The sequence below is a fragment of the Myxine glutinosa genome, chromosome 1 (assembly GCF_964187855.1).
Source record: "Myxine glutinosa chromosome 1, kmMyxGlut1.1, whole genome shotgun sequence".
NCBI classification, from domain to species: Eukaryota; Metazoa; Chordata; class Myxini; order Myxiniformes; family Myxinidae; genus Myxine; species Myxine glutinosa.
In genome coordinates, this window is record NC_136261.1 from 107,494,732 (window position 1) to 107,521,754 (window position 27,023).

At 46.0% G+C, this 27,023-nt stretch overlaps 1 protein-coding gene across 2 annotated transcripts in view; it reads left to right on the top strand.

Moving 5' to 3' along the window:
- The window catches only part of LOC137419213 (IQ domain-containing protein E-like), a 199,514-nt gene that overhangs the window by 22,017 nt on the left and 150,474 nt on the right, over window positions 1-27,023 (top strand). The window contains exons 2-5 of one of the 2 annotated variants that reach the window (XM_068105362.2): window positions 830-897; window positions 5,522-5,573; window positions 13,369-13,521; window positions 25,663-25,850. In XM_068105362.2, the coding sequence (XP_067961463.2) occupies window positions 830-897; window positions 5,522-5,573; window positions 13,369-13,521; window positions 25,663-25,850 (461 nt within the window). The remainder of the gene's footprint in view (window positions 1-829; window positions 898-5,521; window positions 5,574-13,368; window positions 13,522-25,662; window positions 25,851-27,023) is intronic. The other variant, XM_078775825.1, reaches the window with a different exon arrangement.

Consider the following 27,023-nt stretch of genomic DNA (forward strand, 5'->3'; position numbering starts at 1 on the left):
TACAACAAGCAAAGCTTCCATTTAGTAGTTGGAACTGTTCTGGGTTGTTTAGATGTACCTGCTTTGGCAGGATGTATGAGTTTGAAACTTTTGATCATGGTTATAGTCTAATTTTGATATCTATTAAAATAATAAGAATCTGTTAGTCAAATTGCAACACTGGTGATGGTAAACCATTCTGAAGAAACCTTGAGTTCGGAACCTTGGGTAAACAGAGAACATGAGAGTTTGCCCATGAAAGAGAACATGGATAAACTCATTAGACCTCCTACGCCCATGCTCCCCCACACCGACCTCCTCCTCTCGATATTCTGGATGAGCCGAGAGTCCCTATATATTAGGAGTAGCGACATATGGCACGTCCTGGAAATTTCTGGTTATGTGGCCATTTTGTTTCATCGATTGTTCATTGAATGAGCACACGATAGTCGATAGCCCATCATTCTTTTTAAACTGACAGGATGCTGTGGCATTGTATGCTCCAATCGATCAGAGAAGAGTTTCAAAATTTATAGATTCCTGCAGATGCCAGAAAGAAAAAATTGGCAAATAAAGTTAGTCGCCTGAGATGGAAACCGACTTCGGTGTCGTTTCTGTGACAGTTGAGTTGTAGACCCGTGTGTGTACATTTATGTATGGTGCTGTGATCATATTGTAGTTGGCAGTTTGATATAATTCATAAATAGACGTAAATCATCATGGAAACCTGTATAGATCATTTAAGATATACCAGCAACATTCTGGCAAAGTTGCTTATAAGTAAACAAGTCACTTGTGTGTCTGTAACGCAAGTTTGTTTGGTCGGTTGCGTTTGTGTTCTCTCTTACAGTACAGAGCACAGTAAGTGCTGGTTTTTGTTTGGCTGCCATGGAAGAGCTGAGTGATAAAAGAGTGCTGGTGGGTGAGTGCACAGTTCATACTTGAACACAGATGGAGGGTCTTCCTGTGATCTTCCCGTAGCTATTAAACGAAGTCTCTGAACCAGCAGCTGTGGATCAACCTGGACTGATCCGTTATCTATTTTTACAGCCGTATTTGATCCAAGGGTGACTGCTTGCCTCTTTCGTTGAAATTAGTGGTCTTTTACGTTTTTCCCAAACATGGAATTAAGGATCAACTGTCCCACATGTTTTGCATTGTCAACATTTACAGACACTTTTGTGGTCAGCCCACTTACAAGTCCTCAAAGGGAAGGCTCAGGGCCAAAAGGATCCAATTCTGTGAGGATGCCGAGAATCGTATATGTGTCCTCCATATCATGTTTCTGTCTCGTTCGGGTTGTGTCTTTGTGCTGCTCGCTGCTATCACAGCTTACACGAGTTAGAAATTTACATCTGCACAGGGAGCCATGGACAACAGCCACACCAGTTGTATCTGTCATCTCATGGCCCCTGGTCAGACCACCACTCGTCGTGATACTCCTCATAAGGTCCTGCTCAATAATCAGGTCTGTTGACAGTCCTGCCCAATACCGTTCACTTCTGTGTGTGACGTGAACGCCATTCAGAAAATTTGTGTGAATATCAGGATGATCCTCCAGCTGGTGCATCATTTATAAATACATGTATGCCTATTTGGCATACAGATGATGTCCTAATGCAACAAAATATGGTAACATATCCTGAACAGCTTTAAGGTGCAACTTCCAATTTCCAGTTCTCCCTGCCCTCATATATCTATCTATAATTCCAGTAATCTCTGTACGTTTGTACGTCTGTACGTTTGTCTGTGACCGCTGTTTCTCGACAACCACGGGTCCGATATACTTTTAACTTGCCAGGTATATTGCTGGGGACCCGAGGATGTGCCTTTTCAAGGTTTCATATTAATCGGACAATTACTTACTGAGCTATGTCCAAAAAACGATTCAACCAATCAGAGAGCAGCGAACTATCGCGTGTGCCGAACGTGGCGGACACACTCTGCCTCGGATGGCACATTTGAGAGCGTATTCATTTATTTCACGTTTGCAAACTATGTTGGCGTTAAACTATGTTTTAAAACTAATAAAAACGAATTTGCGATTCATTCGCTTTCCTGCGCGTTTGTGCACGCGATGGCGATTTCTTTACCAAACTCCGGAAGCCGTTCGCTTTGGACCAAACCATTGCATGTAAATAGAGGGGGGGGATTGTCACCACTCGCAAGCCGTTCGCTTTGGACCAAACCATTTCATGTAAATAGAGGGGGGGGGATATAATTTTAGATATATATATAGTACGGGCATGCCCTAGTATATTCAATATTTGTATTTTCATTTTTTACCTCCGCCACCAAAGGTGGATGGAGGTTATGTTTTCACTCCTGTATGTTTGTTTGTTATTTGTGAAAATCGAAGATTTTTCAAGTGTATTGGTTGGTCTTGTGCGTTATTCTATCTGTTTGTTTGTCTCTATGTTAGTCGCCTACAGGTCACAATTTTCAACCGATCGTCATGAAACTTCTCCAAGTTGTGGAGGTCGTCACAATTGAGAAGCCCATTGATTTTGAGGTCAAATATCATCTGGAGGTCGAATTTCTAAAATCGTCATTTTTCATCCGGTTGGCTTGAAAATTGCAAAGCATTTGTATATTGAGTCACTAAAATAGGAAACAACTAATTTTAGGGCAAAAGGTCAAAGGTCAACTCAAAGTCAAACTTCCAAAATCATCCATTTTCATCTGAAAAATAATCAATTTTCATCTGAAAAATCATCAATTTTCATCTGATTAACTTTGAAATTGAACAGCATTTGCACTTTGAGTCAGTAAATAGGGAAACCAACTATTTTTGAGGTCAAAAGGTCAAAGGTCAATTCAATGTCAAACTTCCAAAATCATCCATTTTCATCTGAGAAATCATCAATTTTCATCTGATTAACTTTGAAATTCAACAGCATTTGCACTTTGTCAGTAAATAGGGAAAGCAACTATTTTTGAGGTCAAAAGGTCAAAGGTCAATTCAATGTCAAACTTCCAAAATCATCCATTTTCATCTGAAAAATCGTCAATTTTCATCTGATTGACTTGGAAATTTAACAGCATTTGCATAGTGCCTCACTGAATTGGCAAACCAACTATTTTGAGGTTAAAAGGTCAAAGGTCAACTCAAGGTAAAACTTCCATTTTCCTCTGAAAAATCATCAATTTTCATCTGATTGACCAGAAAATTTAACAGCATTTGCATAGTGCCTCCCTGAATTGGGAAACCAACTATTTTCGAGGTCAAAGGTCAACTCAAGGTCAAACTGCCAAAATCATAAATTTTCATCTGAAAAATCATCACTTTTCATCCTATTGACCCAAGCTTTGGCGAAGATCCGGATTCGGATCCGGCTACTAGAATTTTAAAGTGATTCTTCACTATTGGGATATAGGGCCAAAAACGATACATAGCAGGATATCTCAAGAAGTTGTGTACGGATTTGGACGAAACGTGGTGGACCGATTGGTTGTGTGACAAGGACGAATTGATTCCATTTTGGTGAAGATCTGAATATGGATTCGGATGTGAGAATTATTTTATTTTTGAAGTGATTCTTCACCATTGATTGATAAGGCTAAAACCGATACATAGCACGATATCTCAAACAGTTTTGGTCTGAACTTGGTGGTCCCAAGTTTAATGTGTTGGGTGTTAATGTTGGGTGTGTGACAAGGACGAATCAATTCGATTTTGGTGAAGATCTGAATATGGATTCCGATGTGAAAATGATTTACAGATCTTCCACAGCAATATCTCGGGTAGTTAGGAAGTTGATATTTGGACACGACAATGTGATTGGCTGTAAAGTGTATTTTTGATTGATTGTTTAATCAATCAATTGATTAATTTATTTATTGATTAATCGATTAATCGAGAAATTTTTTTTTTTGATTAATTTATTATTTCATTAATTTTCAAAAAGTTACACATTCAGATGCAACACTGGTGGTTTAGGTATACGATTAGCCAATTGATTATGAAATTGATTTTTTACGATTATTATTTATTTATTATTTTTATTACACAATTAATCAATGAATCAATCAATTATTGTACACCACTCCCTCCCAATTCCGTCTCCATGTGCTGCACAAAGCCGAAGGCGCCCCGGCAATGTCAGTGCTGGAGGATATGTTATTTATTTATTTGGTGTGGGAGCGGTGTACTTTGAATGTATCTCTACTTGTTGCAATTTTGTTTTGGGTTTGGCCCTAAAATGAACTAGATTGACTGGACTATTATGGCTTATCTCCATTTTATTGCAGCCCTCTTTTATTCCTCTTTGTTTTTTCTAAATTCCTTCTTTCCTGTGCCGTTTGATTATAAAGAAACACAAAGAAACAAAGCTAACATTAGTTGGTGGATTTTTAAAGATCCCTCGGTGTCCTTCGCCAAGAGAAGCAAGCTACCCTGGTCGAATTCCAAATTTCTGTCCTGACCAACTGCTGGGAAGGCAATGGCAAACCACCCGTGCCTAGCAGCCAAGGACCTGCCTTCAGACAGAGCACAAATCAATAAATCAATCATCTGAATCTCTTTGTCTTTTTTTCACTCACAATTGTTATCTTTTCTAATTCTCTACTCTCTTGATGGTGTGCGCATATGGTGTGGATGGTGTGCCGCCATTTCTGTCTTTCGCTTTCCTTCCAATTCTTTCACATTTCTGCATTCTGCCACTCCCTATACGTGTTTATTCTACTCACTCTGTGCACCTCAAATTAAGTATTAGGTGCTCATCAGTGTGAACCTTTACTCACACATTACGCTTCATTTTGCTGCGGTTTCTGCGATATGTTTTTTTGAGGTGAAGTAAATCTGGTCTGATTGTATATGTTTATTCTGACATGTTGGAAGAACCAAAATAAAGCAATAACTTATATAACAATCCTCCTTTAGGACGCAGAGAAAGACAGGTTGATTAGAAAACTGACACATTGTGCTTCACACACAATGGCCACAGGTTCGTTGAGCCGGGTTCGATAGAAACAAAATGGCTTCAAATTGCAAGTTGTCGCTGCTCCTAGTATCTAATACATAGGGACTCTAGATGAGCCTCCCTACCCCAATGACACCTCACTCCACACTCCTTTGTTCTCTGTCAAATCAGCAATGGAAGAAGCACAAATGCACTCAATCTGGAGCTTGAAAATACATTTTCCATGCTATGGGTGGTGAAGGTTTTTTTTTTTGGAGGGGGGTGGGGGTGAGGGTGGGTGTGGGGTGTTGCAAAATATTTCATGCCCCACAGAACAGGGTGGGTGTTGCAAAATGAAGGAGAAAGAGCAGGTGTGGTTTGAGTGAGGTATAGTAGATGAACCAGCGGTGAACCCTGTGAGGAAAGTGTAACATGAGGAGGAAGAAGAGGGAAAATGGTGGAGAACTAACTAACTTAGTGGTGGGGACATGGGAGGGTGACCAGGAGGAAGACTATTTTTAGGGTGGGCAAGATCAGCAAGGAGGCATGAGATGAGTGATCTGCGGCATGGTATTAGATTCGTGGTATGTTCAGGAGTTTTATTATAATCATGCTTATGGATGTTTATTTCCCATTTACAGGGCAGAAATGATTTCGGAGCAGGAGCGACCAAGTGGAACGGAAAGCCTCCATGTGAGTGGTCTGCAAGCTGTGAACTGTCTGCCTGAATGTTCAATATTTATAAACTATTAGAAAAATGCGCATTTTCGTGTTTGCATTGTTTAAATGTTAACTTGTGTGGCCTCACTGAGATATCTACCATCTGTCGTGAGAATGCGTCTGATAGGATAGCAGAGCTTTGAACTATCTATTCTGGGTTATATTCCTGACCCGACATCAATGATAGCCGGTGCATGTTAAACATCATATGGTGTGTTTCGCAAAGAGTACCTGCGTTATCGCCGGCACCCTGAACATATTACAGAAATTCCTGCCAAAATCTCCTTCACCCAGAAATCAGGCCTGACCATCGAGTTCGTAAAAGATTCGGGTGGAAAAAATTTCCCCAGTCTTGCACCCAACAAGAAGGCAAGAGTAATTGGGGCTGTTAAATCGGTAGTAGTAGGACTGTTGTGGGAACGTAATATTGGTTAATCTTAGAATATTGCTGATTAATATGTATATAATTTAGCAATGTCGATGTGTTTTCAGGATTTATAATTACCTCCGCCATCAATGATGGACCGAGGTTATGTTTTCACCCCTCTATGTCTGATATGACTGTGAACAGGATATCTCAAAAAGGTGTGGACCGATTCAGACGAAATTTGGTGGACAGGTTGGGTGTGTGACAAGTACGAAATGATTCCATTTTAGTGAAGATTCGAATCCCGATCTGAGAATTCTTCACTCTGAGAATTCAAAGTGATTCTTCACCTTTGAGAGATAGAGCTAAAACAGATATATAACGGGATATCTTTAAAAGTTAGGGATTGTTTCGGACGGAACTTGGTGGACAGGTTGGGTGCGTGATAAGGACATATCATTTCGATTTTGGTGAATATCCAAATCCGGATCTGGATACGAGAATTATTAAGTGATTCTTCACCATTGAGTGATGGGGTCAAAAACGATGTACCTCGAGCATGATATTTCAAAACGTTGTTGACAGGTTATGACAAAACAAGGTGCATGAGCTGGTTAGGTGACAAGAACAAGCCGATTCGATTTTAGGTTCAGGTCCGAATCCAGATCCGGCCTATCAGTGGGATACAAAAGGTAAACTATTCATCCTGGTGGCGGTATGCGGTCTACTGAGTGCTGTTCTAGTTTAGACCTGTTGTTATTAAATATAATGTCGATATGGCAACATGTGACTTATTTACATCTGCTGTGTCTAGGTGCTAGCCATAAAAAGGACTTGGTAACTAGGTGAGAAGGCCCCCATCCTCTTAAGTAACAGCCACCACACATGTGGTTTGTGAGCCACTATTGTGCAGATTTGCGCTAGCTATCTTGCTGTTGTTGATCATAGCAGGCCCCATTTCTGTCTAATCCTCTCCTTGATTGCGATTTTTTGCCTCCAATCTAACAAGATAATTTTATCCACACCCTCATCGGCTCTTGTTTAAACGCCTGTATGATTCATTCAGTTTATGTGGTCCATCCGATGCACCATGTGCGCTGAAAAAATGAATACATAAGTCCTTTAAAAGAGCAACTTGGCTTCCTTATTGGATATTATATATACAGTATATACTACCGGTCAAAAGTTTTAGAACACCTCAAATTTTCCAGTTTTTATTGAAATTTAAGCAATTCAAGTCCAGTGAATAACCTGAAATGGTACAAAGGAAAGTAGTAAACTGCTCGAGGTTAAAAAAAAAGTTTAGGTTCGCAAAAACGGGGAAATAATGTAAATTGCACAGTTATATTGTAAAAAAAAGGCCTTCTTCAGGGAACAAGTAATGGGTTAACAACTTACAGCTGTTCTGCAGCAATGTAAGTAATTTAAGCCTTGAAAGTTGATACAAACAATTCCTACAGGTGTCGAAACCTCTGCTGATTACTTGATTACAAACCCTCTGTCTGTATAAAAGCAGTATTGGAACAGACTGTTATTACACCCTCTGAAGCATTATTTGGACAATATTGCACTGCAGGAAGTAGTATATTGGAAACTGGAGGAAACTCTGACAGGAAGAGGTCTGGCAGACCCAAAGCCACAACAGAATCAGAAGATATGTTTCTGAGAGTCAACAGCTTGCGTGATAGGCGGCTCACAGGACAACAGCTTCAAGCACAGCTTAACACTGGTCGAAGTAAGCAAGTCTCAGTTTCAACTGGGAAGAGAAGACTTCGAGCTGCAGGTTTGACAGGTCGAGTGGCAGTAAGAAAGCCATTGCTAAGATGGCAAAATAAGAAAAAGAGGCTTGCCTGGGCCATGAAGCACAGCCAGTGGACTACTGAAGACTGGAAGAAGGTCTTATGGACCACTGAATCAAAATTTGAAATATTTGGTTCATCACGCAGGGGTTTTGTACACCGTCGAGTAGGCGAAAGGATGGTTCCTCAGTGTGTGACACCAACTGTCAAACATGGAGGAGGAAGCGTGATGGTCTGGGGCTCTTTTGCTGGATCCAGAGTCGGCGACTTGCACAGAGTGACTGGCACCCTTAACCAAAAGGGCCACCACAGCATTTTGCAGCGCCATGCAATACCCTCTGGTATATGCCTAGTTGGTCAGGGGTTCATCGTACAGCAAGATAATGACCCTAAACACACCTCCAGGAAAGGTCAAAACTACCTTGGAGGAAAAGAACAAGACGGTAGGCTTCAAATCATGGAATGGCCAGCACAGTCTCCAGACTTAAACCCCATCGAGCTGGTTTGGGATGAACTGGACAGAAGGGTGAAAGCAAAGTAACCTCCAAGTGCAACACATTTGTGGGAACTTCTGAAACAGTGTTGGGAAGAACTTCCCGAACAATATTTGATTTCCATTGTAGAAAGAATGCCACGAGTGTGTTCGGCGGTTATATCTGCAAAAGGTGGCTACTTTGCAGAGTCAAAATATTAAATTAAATTTTGTTAAACAAAATGATTCTATGATTTCTTTTTTTTATCTCCAATTGTTTATTTGTTCTATGCTTCATTTCAGAGTACATCAGAGAGAGATTCCGTTTCCGGTCCGGTCGTGAGAGGACGCTGGCGTCACTTGCTCGCCGCTTCTCTGACTGGACCATTGTCCGTATCTTGCTTTCCTGGTGGTCGTGGCGGATTTTTGGCCATTGAGTCTGCCCTCTGCACGGTCCCGGCTCTGCTCTGCTGCTCCTGGCTTCACCTGCTCGGCTCCTTCGCTGTTTCCTCGGGCTCACTCTCGTGGGTTGTGCCCATTGTTTGCAGCGGTGGTGGTGGCGGTTTGCCGCCGTGATCTTGATTAGCGGCGGCGGTCGTTTGCCGCTGCATTTGCCGCTTTGCCTCCTCAACCTTGGCCTCGTGCTCGTCTCTTCGCTCCTGTCTGCCCTCTGCATGGTCCCAGCTCTGCTCCTGGCTTCACCTGCTCGGCTCCTTCGCTGTTTCCTCGGGCCCACTCCCGTGGGTTGTGACGATTGTTTCGCCTCCTCACCCTTGGCCTCGTGCTCGTCCCTTCGCTCCTGCTGGCATGGCTCTGCGGTACTCCGCCGCAAGGCTTCTCCTGCTTAAAACCCGCTCCACCCCATCATGCATCTCTGCAATCAAATCGAATGGACTCCTGCGTCGACCCAGGTACATTCACCGTGGCTCCGGTCGTAAGTTTGTTTATTTACAATCAGGTCACTCCATCCCCATCCTCTGGTCGGCTCAGCGCACTCCCACTCATCGTCCCAACACACCTGGTCACAACAACGCACAAAATCGCACCTCCTGTCTGCGAACCCTGGCCAAATCACCTGGATTCATACCCACCGTACAAAACAACATCAAGCTCACCCTGTTCAATACCTGGTCCCTCAACAACAAATGCCTCATCCTGAACGACTACATCCTGGAAAATAAACTGGACTTTCTCTGTCTCACTGAGACATGGCAACAACCACTGGACTACTACACGCTCAACCTCACCACACCCAATGGATATTCTTACATCAATAAACCACGCTCGGAGGGCCGAGGTGGTGGAATTGCCGTTATTCACCGACAAGACATCAAGACCAACCTCATCTCCATCTCATCTGCTCCATCATTTGAACACCTGGCTTTTAAACTCTCTGGTCACACACAGTCAGTCATGGCTGTTGTCTACCGCCCTCCCAAACCACACCCATCATTCCTGTCTGACTTCTCCTACTTTCTGACCCAGCTATGTTCCCTCTCCCCCTCAATCCTCCTCCTTGGTGATTTCAATATCCACATGGACTCCACTGACTCCACGCTAACCACTGACTTCACTGATTTACTCACCTGCTTTAACCTCACTCAACATGTCAACTTTCCTACCCATAACCGTGGTCACATTTTGGACCTTGTCTGCTCTACTGGACTAATTTTGCACCATCTCTCTGGCTCCGACCTCACTCTCTCTGACCACCTAGCCATCACTCTGACCATCAACATCCCCACCCCAGCACCAAGGCATTATCGCACTATCAACTTCCGTAAGCTAAACGCTCTTTCACCTACCTCATTCTCATCGACCCTCTCTGAAAAAATGTCCACTTCTCCCTTCGTTGACCTCCACACCCCTTCTGACCTCACTGACCACTACAACCACACTCTCTCCTCCTGCCTTGAGCAACTTGCACCTATAAAAACCAAAACAGTTTCTTTCACCCATTCTGCTCCCTGGTTTACCCCTGAACTCCGCCTGATGAAAACTCGTGCTCGCCAACTTGAAAGACTCCTCAATAAAACAGGTCTCACAGTTCACTCCCAAGCCTACAAGGACCACATACAACACTATAAAGATGCCCTCTCCCGCGCCCGCTCCGCCTACTACTCTCAAATTATCCACTCTGGCTCCGGAAACCCAAAAGCACTGTTCTCTACAATAAACAAACTCCTCAGCCCCCTGAATACCACCACCCAGTCATTCACAATAGACAACTGCATCTCCTTCCTTTCATTCTTCCAACGCAAAATTGAAAACATCTACAACAGCTTGACCACCGCCGCACCTGCTCCCCCTCAAACCACCTGCCCCCCCTTATCCTGCCATCCCCTGTCTCAATTCTCCCCAGTCTCCCCTACTGACCTCTCTGAACTCCTCATCGGAATGAAAACTGCCACCTGCACTCTTGACCCCATCCCCTCCAGCTTTGTCAAGGCCTCCCTTCCTGCTCTCTCTCCACTTATCATTGCAACAATAAACTCCTCCCTGTCTACAGGCATCGTCCCACCATCCCTCAAAATTGCTGCTGTTACCCCCATTCTGAAAAAACCTGGACTAAACCCTGACACCCTAAACAACTTCAGACCCATCTCCAACCTACCCTTTCTGTCAAAAGTTTTGGAACGCGCTGTAGCCACTCAACTCAAACATCACCTCTCTGCCAATAACCTGTATGAAACATTCCAATCCGGATTCCGCTCCAACCACTGTACACTGAAACTGCTCTCCTCAAAATCACCAACGACCTTCTCCTCTCCTCTGACGCTGGCAACCTCAACATTCTCATCCTCCTCGACCTCAGCGCCGCCTTTGACACCATCGATCACACCATCCTCCTCACCCGACTTGAAACCACCTTTAACATTACCGGCACTGCCCTCTCTTGGATTAAATCATACCTCTCTGACAGATGTCAGTTCATCTCCATCAATAACTGCAAATCCCCCACTGCTCCCCTCCCCCAAGGTGTCCCCCAAGGTTCAGTTCTTGGCCCCCTCCTCTTCATCCTTTACCTGTCCCCCCTCGGTCACTTAATCCGCCGTCATGGTCTCCAATTCCACTGCTTCGCCGATGACATCCAGCTTTTCATCTCCACCAAGTCCATCTCCACCGCCACCCACTCTATCCTGACAAACTGCATCACTGAAATAAAATCCTGGCTTCAAATCAACTTCCTCAAACTTAACTGTGATAAATCTGAAATAATCATCATTGGCCCAAAAACGCTCACCAAGTCCACCCATAACTTTGCCCTCAACATCGACGGTTTCCCAGTATCCACCTCCCCTCACATCCGGAATCTTGGCATCATCTTTGACCAAACCCTCTCCTTCGACAAATACACTAAACAGATCACAAAGACAGCCTCCTTTCACCTGAAAAACATCGCCCGTCTCCGTCCATCCCTCTCCTCCGTGGCTGCAGAAACCCTCATCCACGCCTTCATCACTTCCCGTCTGGACTACTGCAATAGCCTCCTTTATGGTTCACCCTCAACAATCACCAATAAACTCCAATACATTCAGAACTCCGCTGCCCGTCTACTCACCCATTCCCGGACCCGTGACCACATCACCCCCATCCTTTACAAGCTTCACTGGCTCCCCATCTCCCAGAGAATCCAGTACAAAATCCTCCTCTTGACCTACAAAGCCCTCCATAACCTGGCCCCATCCTACCTGGCTGACCTCCTCTCCAGACACACTCCCACCCGCAACCTCCGCTCTGCTGGTACCAACCTCCTGACCCCCCCCCCCCCCCCCATCCGGACCAAATTTAGATCCTGGGGGGACAGGGCCTTCTCCATCGCTGCTCCCACCCTCTGGAACTCGCTACCTCACACCATCAGAGACTCCTCCTCACTCACCACATTCAAAACATCACTCAAGACCCACCTGTTCAACACTGCATTCAACATTTAACCCACAGCATCTAACCCCTGACTATCTCCTCTCCTTCTCCCTCCTTTGTGCTTTGAATATTTCCCTATTGATTCTTCTTTTTTGCAATTGTTTTTATGTTTTGCTATGCATTATGTTTTGCACTCTGTCAAAGCGTCTTTGGGCTTCCTGAAAAGCGCTATATAAAATAAATGCATTATTATTATTATTATTATTACATTGAGACATTAAACTGCATAAATTTCAATAAAAACTGGAAAAATTGAGGTGTTCTAAAACTTTTGACCGGTAGTGTACATATTGTCTGAATACCTTTACTATCCAGCTGAGTGCCTGTGTGTTAAGTTTTATCATTAAGCAGGGTTTCCCAAACGTGGGTTTGCGACTTTATTTTTAAATCTCACAGTAACTATACATTTTTATTAATTAAAATAGTGTCTCAATAAAATGTATTCAGGCTTTCATAACTCAGAAAGAATAATTAAACAGCAGACAGAGGGTCGATGTTGAGTGTTACTAATACCTAACAGATGGCGTGAGCATGTGATGGAATGATTGCATGTCATCGGTTAGTCTCTTACCCATAGGACAATGCAGAACGACAGGATAGTATAGTTTCCGATATTTATCGTCCGTATATATTTTATTGAGACACACGATATGCACTTATAAGGTAAATGGAAAGATCAGAAATGGTGTTTCTTGGACTGTCGTATCTTGTTGCAATAACTTTTCCAACGCCTCTCATACATTCACCATTATCTCATTGCCGTTAATCATTTATTTGGAGTTCTGTTTGTGTTTTGCTAAGCTTTGTTTGTTTCCTTAAATATTTCCATTGTTTTGTTTAGATATGAGGTTCAGTCCAGGTTATTCTGCACTTTGTGTTTTTGAATATTCACATAAGAATGATAGGTTACTGAAAGTTTGTAGAGTAATAGTGGCAACATCAGTTTTTGCACTTGAAATTGACTGTTGTAATTTCCATAACGAAGGCACCTGTATTTCAGATTCACTATTTATTTATTTTAAAAAATCAACTAAAACCAGTAATCGGTATGATGTGCTTCATGCCACTTCACATGCTCCGTTCTCTAGAGATACTGTGATTGGTTGCTCAGTTCTAATGTTTTCACCTTATAAGTTAATTGGCCAACCATCTAATATTGTTTATAGATTCTGTGTGATGGACTAACAGAACATTTATCTGCCTTAGTGCTGAGCCACACCTTAAAGAAGATTAACGACCAGACCATCAGCCAGAGGAATTCCCCGACGGCTACGACTCGTACTACTAGTGAAACCAAGTTCTTGCGAGAGAGCCTTGGGTTACAGAGCTCCAGGAATCCACGCAATAGTGGTGGTTTTGGTGAGACACCATATTAAGATGATAACATCTGCCAGATATGTTTTGTGTGAAGATTTTGTTCTGTTGAGATTGGTTGGCATTCGAATGAATCTTAGTTTTTTTTATCCAAGTCAATCTATTGCTACTGGGGAGCGAGGAGGGGTAGCAGGGGCAGGTGAGGGAAGAGGCTGGGGAAGGTGGTTAAAATAGAAACTTTGGCGGTGGAATATTGAAAATATAATAAGACAGATGAAGTAAGACAAATACATTCTAATGTATTCTCAGCTATGCTTTTTATTTAAATTTGCCCTAAACAAGGCTGAGAGCCACTAAATGTGAAAGGTGACAGAGAAAAAGAAGAAGAGGAAACACTGGCAAAACCTTCACCTTGTCCTGAAATGAGGAAACCTCTTCACAGGACTACTGTGGAGGAGGGGATAACTTGGCCAGGTGGAAAAAAAGAATGTCCTACCCCAATTGGGTGTTTTTTAGGAGACACCATCTCCATACTGGATGGCCGTTGTCTCCCTTCAGCAGCGAAGAACATCATGGTATCTGTAACGCCCACCAACTAATGCTGACAGACGGGACTCCCAGTCTGAGGGACGGAACACACATTGATGCCTCGCTCTGACTGCGAAACAAAAGGATGAAAGTTTTTTGCTAGGCCGAGATTTGAACCCAAGCTAAACAACTCAGAGGTGAGTGTGCATGCCTCTAGGCCAGTGTCCAAACGTTTTTGTCCACGACCTAAAATTTGAAATCACAATCACCTAGCGACCCATCTGGTACCCGTACCTACTTGGTACCTGTACTTCCGATAAAAATTGTCAGAAAAAACGCTTTCAATGTGAACCCCCGCCCCCCCCCCCAAACCAGAATTTTGAAGGGGGTTTTTCAAGTTTAAGGTGTGACCTTGGGTTTGAGAACCCCTGCTATATGCGATCCTGCCGGCAGGGTTAAAATTTGACCAAATTCTTCAAGAAAAACAAAGCAGTGCCACACGTACAAATTTAGCAATTAGGCTAAGCATGTGTTGATTGTGTGCAGATTTCCAGCTTCCCAAATGAGTTATGTACAGTATTTTTATGAGCTATGTACAGTATGAGATATGTACAAGCGAAAGGCAAAAGACATGGAATAGCAGACTTACCCCGAATACTTTAAAACAGCTGTTCACCACCATCTCTTATCTTCCCCAATCCAAAACCTTGATCTTTTCTACCCCTGTTAATGTACCCCAAATCCACCTTTTTCAAATTTATTTTTCTTTCCTGAAACTCCTAGTAGTGTCCATTTTTTTTTTTTTTTTTGTATACAAGATTGAGGCTCGTGTAAGAGCTAACATCAATCACAAAAAAAAAAAAAGACACATAAACCATACAATAAAGGGAGCGGGAGACAAGTACCCCATCCCAGCCCTCTCCCTTCCACAGATCTCCTGATGTCCCTGTTCTCTACTGTTGTGCTTCCCTCTCTCTCCCCCTCTTGTCTCCCGCTCCCTTTATTATATCAAGGGAGGCGCAAAGTGCCCCTCCCTTATATATGGGATGGTTTCTCTGTATGCAACTTTAACAGGGGGACCGAAAACTCGTTTCTCGGCTTCTACTGGACGAAATCGGTTGCAAGTTTCAGAAGTAAATGCTTTGTACATCGAGGTAATATATTTCAAATTTCACCAACATCCATTTCCGCATTCTTCAGTTTTATTAAGAAAACCCTCAAATTAATGTTGGTGTCCGTCTGTCCATTCGCCCAAAATGTATTGGCGCTCGTATCTCAAAGGCTATACATTGAAACTATCTGAAACTTGGAATATACATCGGCCAATAGGTCTAGTTAATGGCTTTCGACACAAATTCCAACTAAGTGCCATAGTTTTTACTTTAAAATGAAATACATATATATATATATATATATATATATATATATATATATATATATATATATATATATATATATACTGTATATACATATGTACATACATCCCCACATCTGCAAATAAAACACATTTACTTCTTCATGCAGCTGCATGAATCAAATTAGCACCCCTTTATAAGAACTTTTCTAGAGCATTACTTGGTTCCTCCTAAGAACACAAGGGTAGTCCAGCATGCACAAGATATTTTTTCCAGCTTGGGATCCTAGGATCCTGGGTTCGAATCCCGGTCGATCGCTAAATTAACACCAGGGGGGTTGACTCAGCCTGTCATCCTTCCGAGGTTGGCAAATTGAGTACTAGCTTGCTGGGATGAATGATCCCGGTGTGTACCCCGGTTTAGAATAGGTATACCGTATCCCTGCGCATCGTAAGAGGCGACTAAGGGTTGGCACCAGGAAGGGCATCCGGCCATAAAAACATTGCCTCAAACAGGGAACCATGATTGTCATGGGGCCTGCAAGGCTAACCCCCGCTCTGGTGGGGAAAATGGCCTTGAAACGATCATTCATATTTTTCATTCTTCATTTGAATTGTTTGGCATTTCCTACAAGATATGGAATGTCCCTTCTTTTCTATACGTTGCCACATGGCACATACCACATAAAGGGGCCTTTTCTATGCCACTGGCATTTTCCCCAAGATGTTCTATGTGTTAGCTCTTACACGAGCCTCGACTGATTATACAAAAAAAAGTAAACATTTAAAAATGAATCTTTTTACATGCAATTAACATTGGGGAACACATGAAATATGTAACGATTTCTTGTCGATTTGACCTTCGGGTTTAATGTCCCAGAGGGTGAGGACTTTGGGTCACGTGGAAAATGTTCACACAAGAGAACACAGGTCACATGGAAACGGGAAATTTTTTTAAACTCAAAATTCGATATTACTGGTAGAACTTTTTGCCATCTTTTAACTTTATTACGTACGATGATTTGCGACATGCTACCCTGACAGAAGCCATACTTGGGTTACGCTGAGGCAACACACAAAATTGGGTTGGATTTAATTCAGTAGTTTTTTTTTAGTTTTTGAGCATATTTAAAGAAACAAACAAGCATGAATTGAGGTTTACATATTTGTTGATATATATAAATTTTGGTCATTAACAAAAGCCCAGGTGAAATTTCAAACTCCTTTGGATTAAAAACCTTTGTTTGTCCCATTGTGTAGAGTGGTTGGTGTTGTATTATGTAATCTTCATGGGCAAGTATTTTGGGCACATCTTTGTGCTTGTTTGGCCACACATTAGGCAACATTGCGTGGCCTGTCAAGGAAAATCGAAATGAGAGTGCCATGCTTTTGTACGCTCATGCCATGCTTTCCAGCTAGACACCGACACATGTAAGTGCATTGATCATTGTTTGAGAGTAATCTTTGCTTGATGTGATGAGTGATTTTATTTGTGTTGTTAAAATTGCTCAGATGCTTTGTTCAGAAAGGGTTTTCATTTGTGGCTTTCATTTCCTAAAGGGGATTTATATTCATAGCAATGCACATGCCTCAATGCATGATGCACAAATGTGAATATGATATGATAGTCGAATATGATAGTCGAATATGATAGTGAATGTGAATATGATATATGATATATGAATATGAATGTGATATTCATGTGATATATGATATCATATGAATATGATAGTCGAATGCACACAAATGCACTATTTATGGAATATGATGTTTTAACACGATTATGTGTGTGAATTATCAAAAAAGTTAAAGGGTCCTCCTCTACGCAAGCAATGTTTATATTAGCTTTCCTGATTTTGTCTTCTGAAGAACAACAAACTATAAACAATATGTCTGCTACATTTTAGAGACTGTCTTCAGCTTGATAAGGAGAACAAAGGCTTGCTGACATCTACCTATACATTACCCAAACCAAAAAATCTGTTGGCTTTTTATTCTCACCCCGAAGGGGATGCAAGGCTATTGCAACTCTCATGTGTGCATGTGTACTCGATGGTACTCGATCATCTTGTGATCTCAACTTTCCCAAACTAATTAATTGTGTTAGCAGCAGCTACATAGTACGAGGAAGAGGGAAAGAAAGATAAAGAAACGGGGAGTCACAAGGAGCAGCCCCCTGCCAAGCGTATCTATGGACCTGCCACTGTTCTAAAGGTTCTAAAGGTCTAGAGGGTATGTTGCAGTAGTACTTAGGATCTAAGGGGTCTAACAGTCCACTAAGGGGTCTAAAGATCCAAAGGGTCAAAATGGTCCAAAGGGGTCTAAACAGTGTAAAGGTTGAAAAGGTATGTTCTAATAGACCTTTATCATGGTTGAACTCACGTTCAAACAGTACAGAACATTACAGTACATACAGAGATTTAAGTGCATAGTGTGACTTTTCCACAGACAGACAGACACAATTAATAGCTTTTGAAAGTATAGATTATGAGTTTGCATAACAGGGGCAGGCCTCTGAACATTTCATTTGTTGTAGTGCATTTTGAATCTGATTATGGAGGCTATTTTTGCAAACAGCCTCCATAATTTTTTAAGTGAAAATATATAGAAGTGGACACACACACACACACACACACACACACACACACACACACACACACACACACACACACACACACACACACACACACACACACACACACACACCAAAAGAGTCATCTTGCAATATACAGACATTTCTTTATTCATCAAGTATAGCAATGTGCAAAATCTGGGTGGGTACTCTGCTGGTATTATTGAAGTGTGCATTTCTTATTTTTATTTCACAGTTACTTCTGCTTTTCATCCTTCAAGATCCACAAACATACAACCCCCGCTCCCCCCTTTTACAAAATACACAGTGGCAGGTCCATAGATAAGCTTGGCAGGGGGCTGCTCCTTGTGACTCCCCGTTTCTTTATCTTTCTTTCCCTCTTCCTCGTACTATGTAGCTGCTGCTAACACAATTAATTAGTTTGGGGAAGTTGAGATCGCAAGATGATCGAGTACGAACTGAAAACGACGGCCTGGATCGCATTTGTTTGGGTGCCACAACAGCGTTGTTTACATGGAGACCCACATGTTATTACAGTTTTTTTCGATTGCATAAGCACTAAAATCAAAAGTATTACACAATTATCAAAACCTTACACTCAAGGAGCAAAACATCGCCCCAGATTTGCATCACTATAAGCACAATGTCAGCCTCACACTTTTTGCAAAACAATACACACAGTGATTTGCAAAACACTAAACACACTTGTATACATTAGACACAGAAGTATATCATGATGTTGAAGGAGCTGGGGCTCCCACGTCGATCGGAAGAATGGACGCGACAAAAAGCTGGAATTCATCCGAGTTGCTTTAATCAAACCAAACACTCAGGCACTCTGAAAAGCCCGTTTATCGGGCAACAATATATATACATATTATCCCGGAGCGTTTGCCCAGGAAAGGCGAGAGGGGGCGTGGCCCAGCGTCCTGGCTGCGGCCTGGCAAGTTGAGGGCGAGCCTGCCCGGGCGTCCTGGACGAGCCCGGCATGGTGATCGCTCCGCGTCCTTGATAGGTGCAAGGCGATTGTGAAAACCCAGCGGTAGCCGCTACACACGTCCCCCCAGAATCGACTTGCACCGGCAGGGTCAATTTGAGGGGGGTCCTGATGACCCGGCCGAAGCGACCCCTGGCGGGTCGTGGGAGGGGGTCCGGTGTGGTGGTGGGCGGTCGAGTGGGGGGCACCGTGGACGGGGGGCGGCCTCGCCGCGGCGGAAGGGCCACCCGTGGTGGGTGGTCGACGTCCACGTGCGCCGGCTTGAGGCGGTCCACCGCAATCCGGTCCGACCTGCCGCCGATGTCGATGACGAACGACTTGTCGTCCCATCGCAGCACCCGGAAGGGCCCGTCGTACGGCGGCCGGAGTGGCCCCCGATGTGCGTCGTGACGCACAAAAACATACTCCGCTGTGCGAAGTGCTGGGGGGACGTAGGACTGGGGGTCACCGTGGTGGGATGTTGGCACGGGGGCAAACCGTCGGGCGGCCTCCTGGAGGTCCGAGCGCTGGTGAGCTGCGGACCAGGGACTGGTAGCGTCGGGCACGAATTCGCCCAGGACGCGTAGCGCCTGGCCATAGACAAGCTCGGCGGTGGATGCCTGGAGGTCCTCCTTGGGGGCCGTGCGGAGGCCCAAAAGGACCCACGGTAGCCGGTCGGCCCAACCGCCGTCTTGAAGGCCGGCCATGAGCGCGGCCTTCATGGAGCGGTGGAATCGCTCGCACAACCCGTTTGCTTGGGGGTGGTAGGCCGTAGTACAGTGGAGCTTGACCCCCAGGTTGCGGGCGACCACGCCCCACAGCTCGGAGGTGAACTGTGGTCCGCGGTCTGACGAGATGTCCGCCGGTGCGCCGAAGCGGGCGACTCAGGTGGCGATGAAAGCCTGCGCCACGTCGGCGGTGGTGGTGGAGATGAGGGGAACTGCCTCCGGCCACCTGGTGGTCCTGTCCACCATGGTGAGCAGGTGTGTGAACCCCCGTGACGGGGGGAGGGGGCCCACCAGATCCACGTTGACGTGGTCGAAACGTCGTTCGGGCACGGTGAAAGGTGCCAGCGGGGCCTGGGTGTGTCGGTGGACCTTGGCCCGTTGGCAGGCCGTGCAGGTGCTGGTCCAATCGCGGACGTCCCGACGAAGGCCGTGCCAGACGAATCGCGCCGACACCAGCTTCTGGGAAGCTTTCCGGCCTGGGTGGGAAAGGCCGTGGAGGGAGGCGAAGATGCGGCGTTGCCAGGTGACGGGCACGATGGGGCGAGGCTGGCCTTGGGAGACGTCGCAGAGCAGGACAGTGTCCGCGAAGGGGATGTCGGCCAGGCGGAGGCCCGTGTCCGCCGCCCGGAGGGCTTGCACCGTGGTGTCGGTGGTTTGGTCCGCCGCCATAAGCGCAAAGTCCACGCCCAGGTGGACCGCGTTCGCGCTGGCCCGGGAAAGACAGTCGGCCACGGCGTTGTTTTTGCCGGCGACGTGCCGGATGTCCGTGGTAAACTCCGACACGGCGGAGAGGTGGCGCTGTTGGCGGGCCGACCACGGCTCCGTGACCTTGGCCATGGCGTAAACCAACGGCTTGTGGTCGACGAACGCCGTGAAAGGTCGGCCCTCCAGGAGGTGGCGGAAATGGCGGACGGCCAGGTGTAGACCGAGGAGCTCCCGGTCAAACGTGCTGTATTTGAGCTCGTTCGGCCGGAGCTGCCGGCTGAAAAAAGCGAGTGGCTGCCAAACCCCGTTCACCCATTGCTCATGTACGGCACCCACCGCGTAGTCGGAGGCATCCGTGGTGAGGGCGATGGGAGCGTTGAGCACTGGGTGAGCGAGCAGTGTTGCGTCGGCGAGGGCCCGCTTTGAGCTTTGGAAGGCCGCATCCATTGCTGCGGACCAGGCGATGTCGTGCTTGGCCGGCTTGCCCCGGAGGGCTTCGTAGAGGGGCCGCATGAGTTGAGCAGCGCGGGGCATGAAGCGGTGATAAAAATTCACCATTCCCAGGAATTCCTGCAGGGCCTTTATGGTGCGGGGACGCGGGAACGTGGTGATGGCCTCGACCTTGGTTGGCAGCGGCACGGCCCCGTTCTTGGTGATGTGGTGGCCCAAAAAATCAACGGCCGTTGTGCCGAAGTGGCATTTGGCCGGGTTGACGATGAGGCCGTGCTCGCTGAGGCGCCCGAACAGTGTTCGGAGGTGGAGGAGGTGCTCGGCCCGGAACGTGCTGGCGACGAGGATGTCGTCCAGGTAAACGAAAAGGAACGGCAGGTCACGCAGCACGCCGTCCATCAAGCGCTGGAACGCCTGAGCCGCGTTCTTGAGACCAAACGGCATCCGCAAGAATTCGAATAAGCCGAACGGCGTGATGACTGCCGTTTTAGGGACGTCGGCCGCCCTGACAGGTACCTGGTGATATCCCCGTATGAGATCAATTTTCGAAAAAATGACCCATCCCGCCAGACGGGCGGAGAAGTCTTGGATATGCGGGATCGGGTACCTGTCGGGGGTGGTAGCATCATTGAGACGGCGGTAGTCGCCGCACGGGCGCCATCCACCCCCCGGCTTTGGCATGATGTGCAGTGGCGAGGCCCACGCGCTATCGGAGCGCCGCATGATGCCGAGGTGCTCCAACGCGTCGAATTCGGCCTTCGCCACGGCGAGCTTGGCTGGGTCGAGGCGGCGGGCCCTGGCGTAGACCGGCGGGCCCGTGGTTGGTATGTGGTGCTCGATCCCATGCCGTACTGCGACGGCCGAAAACGTCAGCCGCGTGAGGGCCGGGAACTCCGTGAGCAGGCGAGCAAACTCGTTCGCCGCCGGGACGGCGCATGCCAGCTCGGTCGGCGCGGAGCTGCTCAATGTGCATACCAGGGAGCTGAAGGTTTCGGCGTTGATTAAACGACGCCGTTGGACGTCCACCAGCAGTCCGTGTGCGCAGAGGAAGTCGGCGCCTAGCAGAGCCATGGGCACGTTTGCGGTTACAAACGTCCAAGCAAAGCGTTGGCCGCTGAAGCAGAGGGTGACGTTGCGCGGGCCGAAGGTGCGGATGGTCGATCCGTTGGCCGCAACCAAGGAGGGGCCGCAAACCGCGGATTGCCTGTCCTGGTCAGAGGCAGGTATGACGCTCAGTTGGGCGCCGGTGTCGCACAGGAAGCGCCGTCCGGACGCTTTATCCGTGATGAACAGTAAGTTGCCCGTGTGGCCGGCGGTCATGGCTGGTAATGAACGCCGGCCCGGCCGTTTCCCGGCCTGCCGAAGGTGCACGGGGGTCGGCATGTCCGGGCCTTCTGTCCGAACCTGGCATGATAGTAACACCATGCTTGGTCAGGTGGAGGCCCCGGTCGTCGTGCTGGAGGTGGTCGGCTCGGTGTAGCGGCCGCCAATTGCGTCGGCAGTTCGGTCGTCGACCGTGCCGGGTGCTCGGGCGCCATGGGTGTTGCATCGGACGGCGATGGGTCCCATGTCGCCGCTGCGATGCGCTGTCCTGCGGCGGAGATCTTGTCGGCTTCTCTGGCAAGGGCCCGGGGATCTGTGATCGTCGTGCTTGCCAGGGCGAGGCATACCTCGCGAAGTTAGGGTTAGGCAGCTGACGGAGGAACAGCTCCCGGAACAGGATTGCCGGAGAGTGCTCGCCGAGCAGTGAAAGCATGTAGTCCATTCGCTCGGAAGGGCGCGTGTCGCCGAGCTCGGGCAGGTCGAGCAGGCGCCGTGCGCGTTCCGCCGATGGGAGGGCGAAAGCCTCGCGGAGAAGCTTCTTAATCGCGCCGTATTTGTCAGCGGCTGGCGGGCTCTCGAGGAGGCTCAGGGCGCGGGCCGCGGTGGCCGAACCGAGCACTGCTACCACATGGTGGAAGCGGGTGTCGTCGGCCGTGATGCCTCGCAGGGCGAACAGGGAATCCGCCTGTGCGAACCAAACCGCCGCGTGAGCCTCCCAGAAGGTAGGCAGTTTAAGGGCGACTGCCGTGTCCATGTCGGTAGGTCACCAATGAAGGAGCTGGGGCTCCCACGTCGATCGGAAGAATGGACGCGACAAAAAGCTGGAATTCATCCGAGTTGCTTTAATCAAACCAAACACTCAGGCACTCTGAAAAGCCCGTTTATCGGGCAGCAATATATATACATATTATCCCGGAGCGTTTGCCCAGGAAAGGCGAGAGGGGGCGTGGCCCAGCGTCCTGGCTGCGGCCTGGCAAGTTGAGGGCGAGCCTGCCCGGGCGTCCTGGACGAGCCCGGCATGGTGATCGCTCCGCGTCCTTGATAGGTGCAAGGCGATTGTGAAAACCCAGCGGTAGCCACTACACAGTCACTTCCTTGCAATTCCAAAGCAGTGACTGTCAAATTACCACACCTATGAGCCACTTGGTTAAACACAGCCATCAGGTGCGCAAACACATGATTGCTTAATTGTAGACACACCAATCAGGTTTAAGCACTATAAAAATGCAGCAGGTGAGTTCACCTGTCTTCAACCAAAATGGAAGGAGTCAGAAGAAGAAGAGTGAGGGTGACATGGTCAGGTACCCCTCATTCAGGCCATGGAGGAGGCCTGTGACCAAATCGACGCCGCAGCTGTGCAAGGATGGATTCGACATTCAAGACGGTTCTTCCCACGTTGTCTTGCCAATGAGGATATCGCCTGTGATGTTGATGAAATTCTCTGGCCAGATCCAGCTCGGCGAAGAGATAATGTCTAGTATTTTCTGTACTGTATTTTCATTTTTTTTTCAGATTTTTTTCTTGTTACTGTAATTGTAACCTGTACTGGATACAGTATTTTATGTTTGTCTGATATTTGCTGAGCTTACAGTGTTATGCACACTACTGTAGTAGCATGAAAACTGGGACATGTTTTGTTGTGATTCTCCTTGTTGACATGTTGACTGATTTGGGTATATGGAGAGAAATAAATTATATTTTCATCAGTCTGCAGCATTGGTCTTGTGTAGTGTTTGGTGAATTTATTGTATATTTGCACTTTCTCTGTGTACTTCCCTTGCAGTACTCTAATCACCGAGAAGTAGAATTGCTAAAAGTGTTTTAGGTTAGCAACAGCAGAGTGTAACTGGTTCAAACAGAATTAAGTCATATGAAACGTGTGTGTTTCATATGGTAACAAAATATGGTTTTTATAAATTATTGTATAGTTTTTACAAGAGTGTTTCATTTTGCAAAGGATCTGAGGTGTTCTGCTACTTGTGTGTGTGGTTGTGTAAATTGTGTGCAGTGTTTTGACAAAATGGGCCCTGTTTTCAAAATCGTGTTTAAGCAATCTAAAAAAACTGTAAGCAAGCGGAAAAAACTGTAAGCAATCGGAAAAAACTGTAAGCAATCGAACAAACTGTAGGCAATCGAAAAAAAACTAAGCAATCGAAAAAACTAAGCGGTGCGGCGTGCTCCATTCCGTTGGAGTGCTTGCTTGAACGCTTTGAATCAAAGGAGCTGCTTACCGATCAGTAAGCAAGCCACTTGCTAATGGAACACAACCCAGGTGCCTTGAAGGTAAGCACCATGTTTTAACACAAACGCTATATGAAGTCTTCAGAATTCATTTTTGGCCCATTTTTACCTCCGCCACCAAAGGTGGATGGAGGTTATGTTTTCACCCCTGTCTGTCTGTTTGTCCATTTGTCTGTCTTTCCGTTTGTGAACAAAATATCTCGAACACTTGTGGACGGATTCGGACGAAATTTGGCAGAGATGTAGCATATGTGACACCGACGAAATGATTAGAATTTGGTGAAGATCAGGATTTGGATCCGGCAACGAGAATCTTTTAAGTGAAGCTTCACCATTGGGAGATATCGGGCCGAAAACGATACATAGCGGGATATCTCAGAAAGTTATCGACGGATTTGGACGAAACTTGTTGGACAGGTTGTGTGTGTGACAAGGAAGAATCGATTCGATTTTGGTGAAGATCCGGATCCAGCTAGTCGAATTTTTAAAGTGATTCTTCACCACTGAGTGATATTGCCTATCAGACGGAGGTATGCTCTCTACTTAGTGTCGTTCTATTCCTCACTGCACTAGCCACTGAAGACTGATTAGCTTTTTTGTAGTATTCCAAAATGGTGTTGTCCACACAAACCGACTCCTTGCAGGTTTCTGTTGAATCGATATACCTCGCAATAAAAGATGTACTTGGATGACAGGTTCATTAGCTCCGCCACCGAATGTGGATGGAGGTTATGTCTTCACCCCCTGTCTATTTGTCTGTCTGTCTGTCTGTCCATTTGTGAACAAAATATCTCAAAAATTGTGGACGGATTCGGACGAAATTTCGCAGAGATGTAGCGTATGTGACAAGGACGAAATGATTAGATTTTGGTGAAGATCCGGATTCGGATCCGGCTAGTAGAATTTTTTAAGTGAAACTTCCCCATTGGGAGATATAGGCCAAAAACGATACATAGCAGGATATCTCAGAAAGTTATGGATGGATTTGGACGAAAATTGATGGACAGGTTGGGTATTTGACAAGGAAGAATCGATTAGATTTTGGTGAAGATCCGGATACGGATCCAGCTGGGTATAATTTTTTCAGTGATTCTTCACCATTGAGTGATATGGCCAACCAGGTGGAGGTATGCTCTCTACTGAGTGCCGTTCTAGTTTTGGTTTATATATCGTCATCATGTGATATATTTGTGGTCATGTATGAAAGGGTATGCTAGTGTCCTGAAATTATCCATTACCCATTCCTTCTCTCAAAAATGTTTTCGTCACTACGTGGTGTGCCATGCAGGCCGTCCTCGCATTGTGGCATCCTCTGTGGATCCCGAAGACTTGCTGGCTCAGGTTTGGCAGTTGAAGCGAGATCTGCGCAGCCGTGAGACTCAACTGAATGAAACACAAGCTCGCTGCCGGCACCTCGAGGAGGATGCAATGCGTCAGGACCGTCATCTTAAGCAGCTACTTCAACAACAAGCTCAGGTATGGTGCTTCACCAGGTCAAGCAGAGACTAGTACTTGAAATTAAACACCCCTTTAGGTTGTTTGTGAAAGGCAGGAAGGACGTAGGAGTAGCAGTTTAATATACAGGTTTTTTGTTTATTATTTTTTATTTGGAAGGCTCTAATACTCTCTAATACTTTGAGTCCTCATTGGGGTCAGGCCTTAAATAAAATAACATAGATAGAAAGTGAAGAAAGAGAGAATAGTCTAAGAGAAGAGGGAGGCTAGAACCTTCCCAGATGTGAGAGCAGTACTCTGTACAAGGATGAATCAATCAATCAATTTTCTTTATATAGTTGAAGCAACTGTTCAGAGGAGAAGAATCTTCGACGTCTTAACAGGACTTCTGGTTTCTTAGAGGCATACTTATCTATTTGCGTTATAATGTGTGGATTCCAGGATAAATTTGATGTTACCTAGTAGGTTTATTGTATCACACTAGTGTGACTCGGCGCGCTCCGCGCGCCTCACCACACGTCGTTTCAGAGGGGTAGGTATCTTTGACCATCTGTCTTTTGGGTTTCATGGTGTTTTGGGTCTCCATGGCCATTTGGTTCTTCAGGGTCTTTTGCATCCTCTGGGCCTTTAAGGGTATTTTGGGTCTTTGAGGTGTTTTGGGTCTTCAGGGTCTTTTGGGTCTTTGGTGTGTTCAGAGGCTTTTGGGTCTTAAGGGTCTTCGGTGTCTTTTGGGTCTTCGGGGTCTTCAGGGTCTTTTGGGTCTTAAGGTTCTTTTGATTCTTCTTGGTCTTTAAGGGTCTTTGGGTCTTTTTGGGTCTTCGGGGTCTTTTGGGTCTTTAGGTTCTTTTGATTCTTCTTGGTCTTTAAGGGTCTTTGGGTCTTTTTGGGTCTTCGGGGTCTTTTGGGTCTCTTGGGTCTCTTGGGTCTTCGGGGTCTTTTTGGTCTTCATGGTCTTTTGGGTCTTTGGTGTCTTCGGTGTCTTTTGGGTCTTAAGGTTCTTTTGGTTCTTCTTGGTCTTTGAGGGTCTTCTGGGTCTTTGGGGTCTTTTGGGTCTTTGGGGTCTTTTGGGTCTTCGGGGTCTTTTTGGTCTTCGGGATATTTTTTGGCTTCAGGGTATTTTTGGTCTTCGGGGTCTTTTTGGTCTTCGGGGTATTTTGGGTCTTCGGGGTCTTTTGGGTCTTAGGGGTGTTTCGG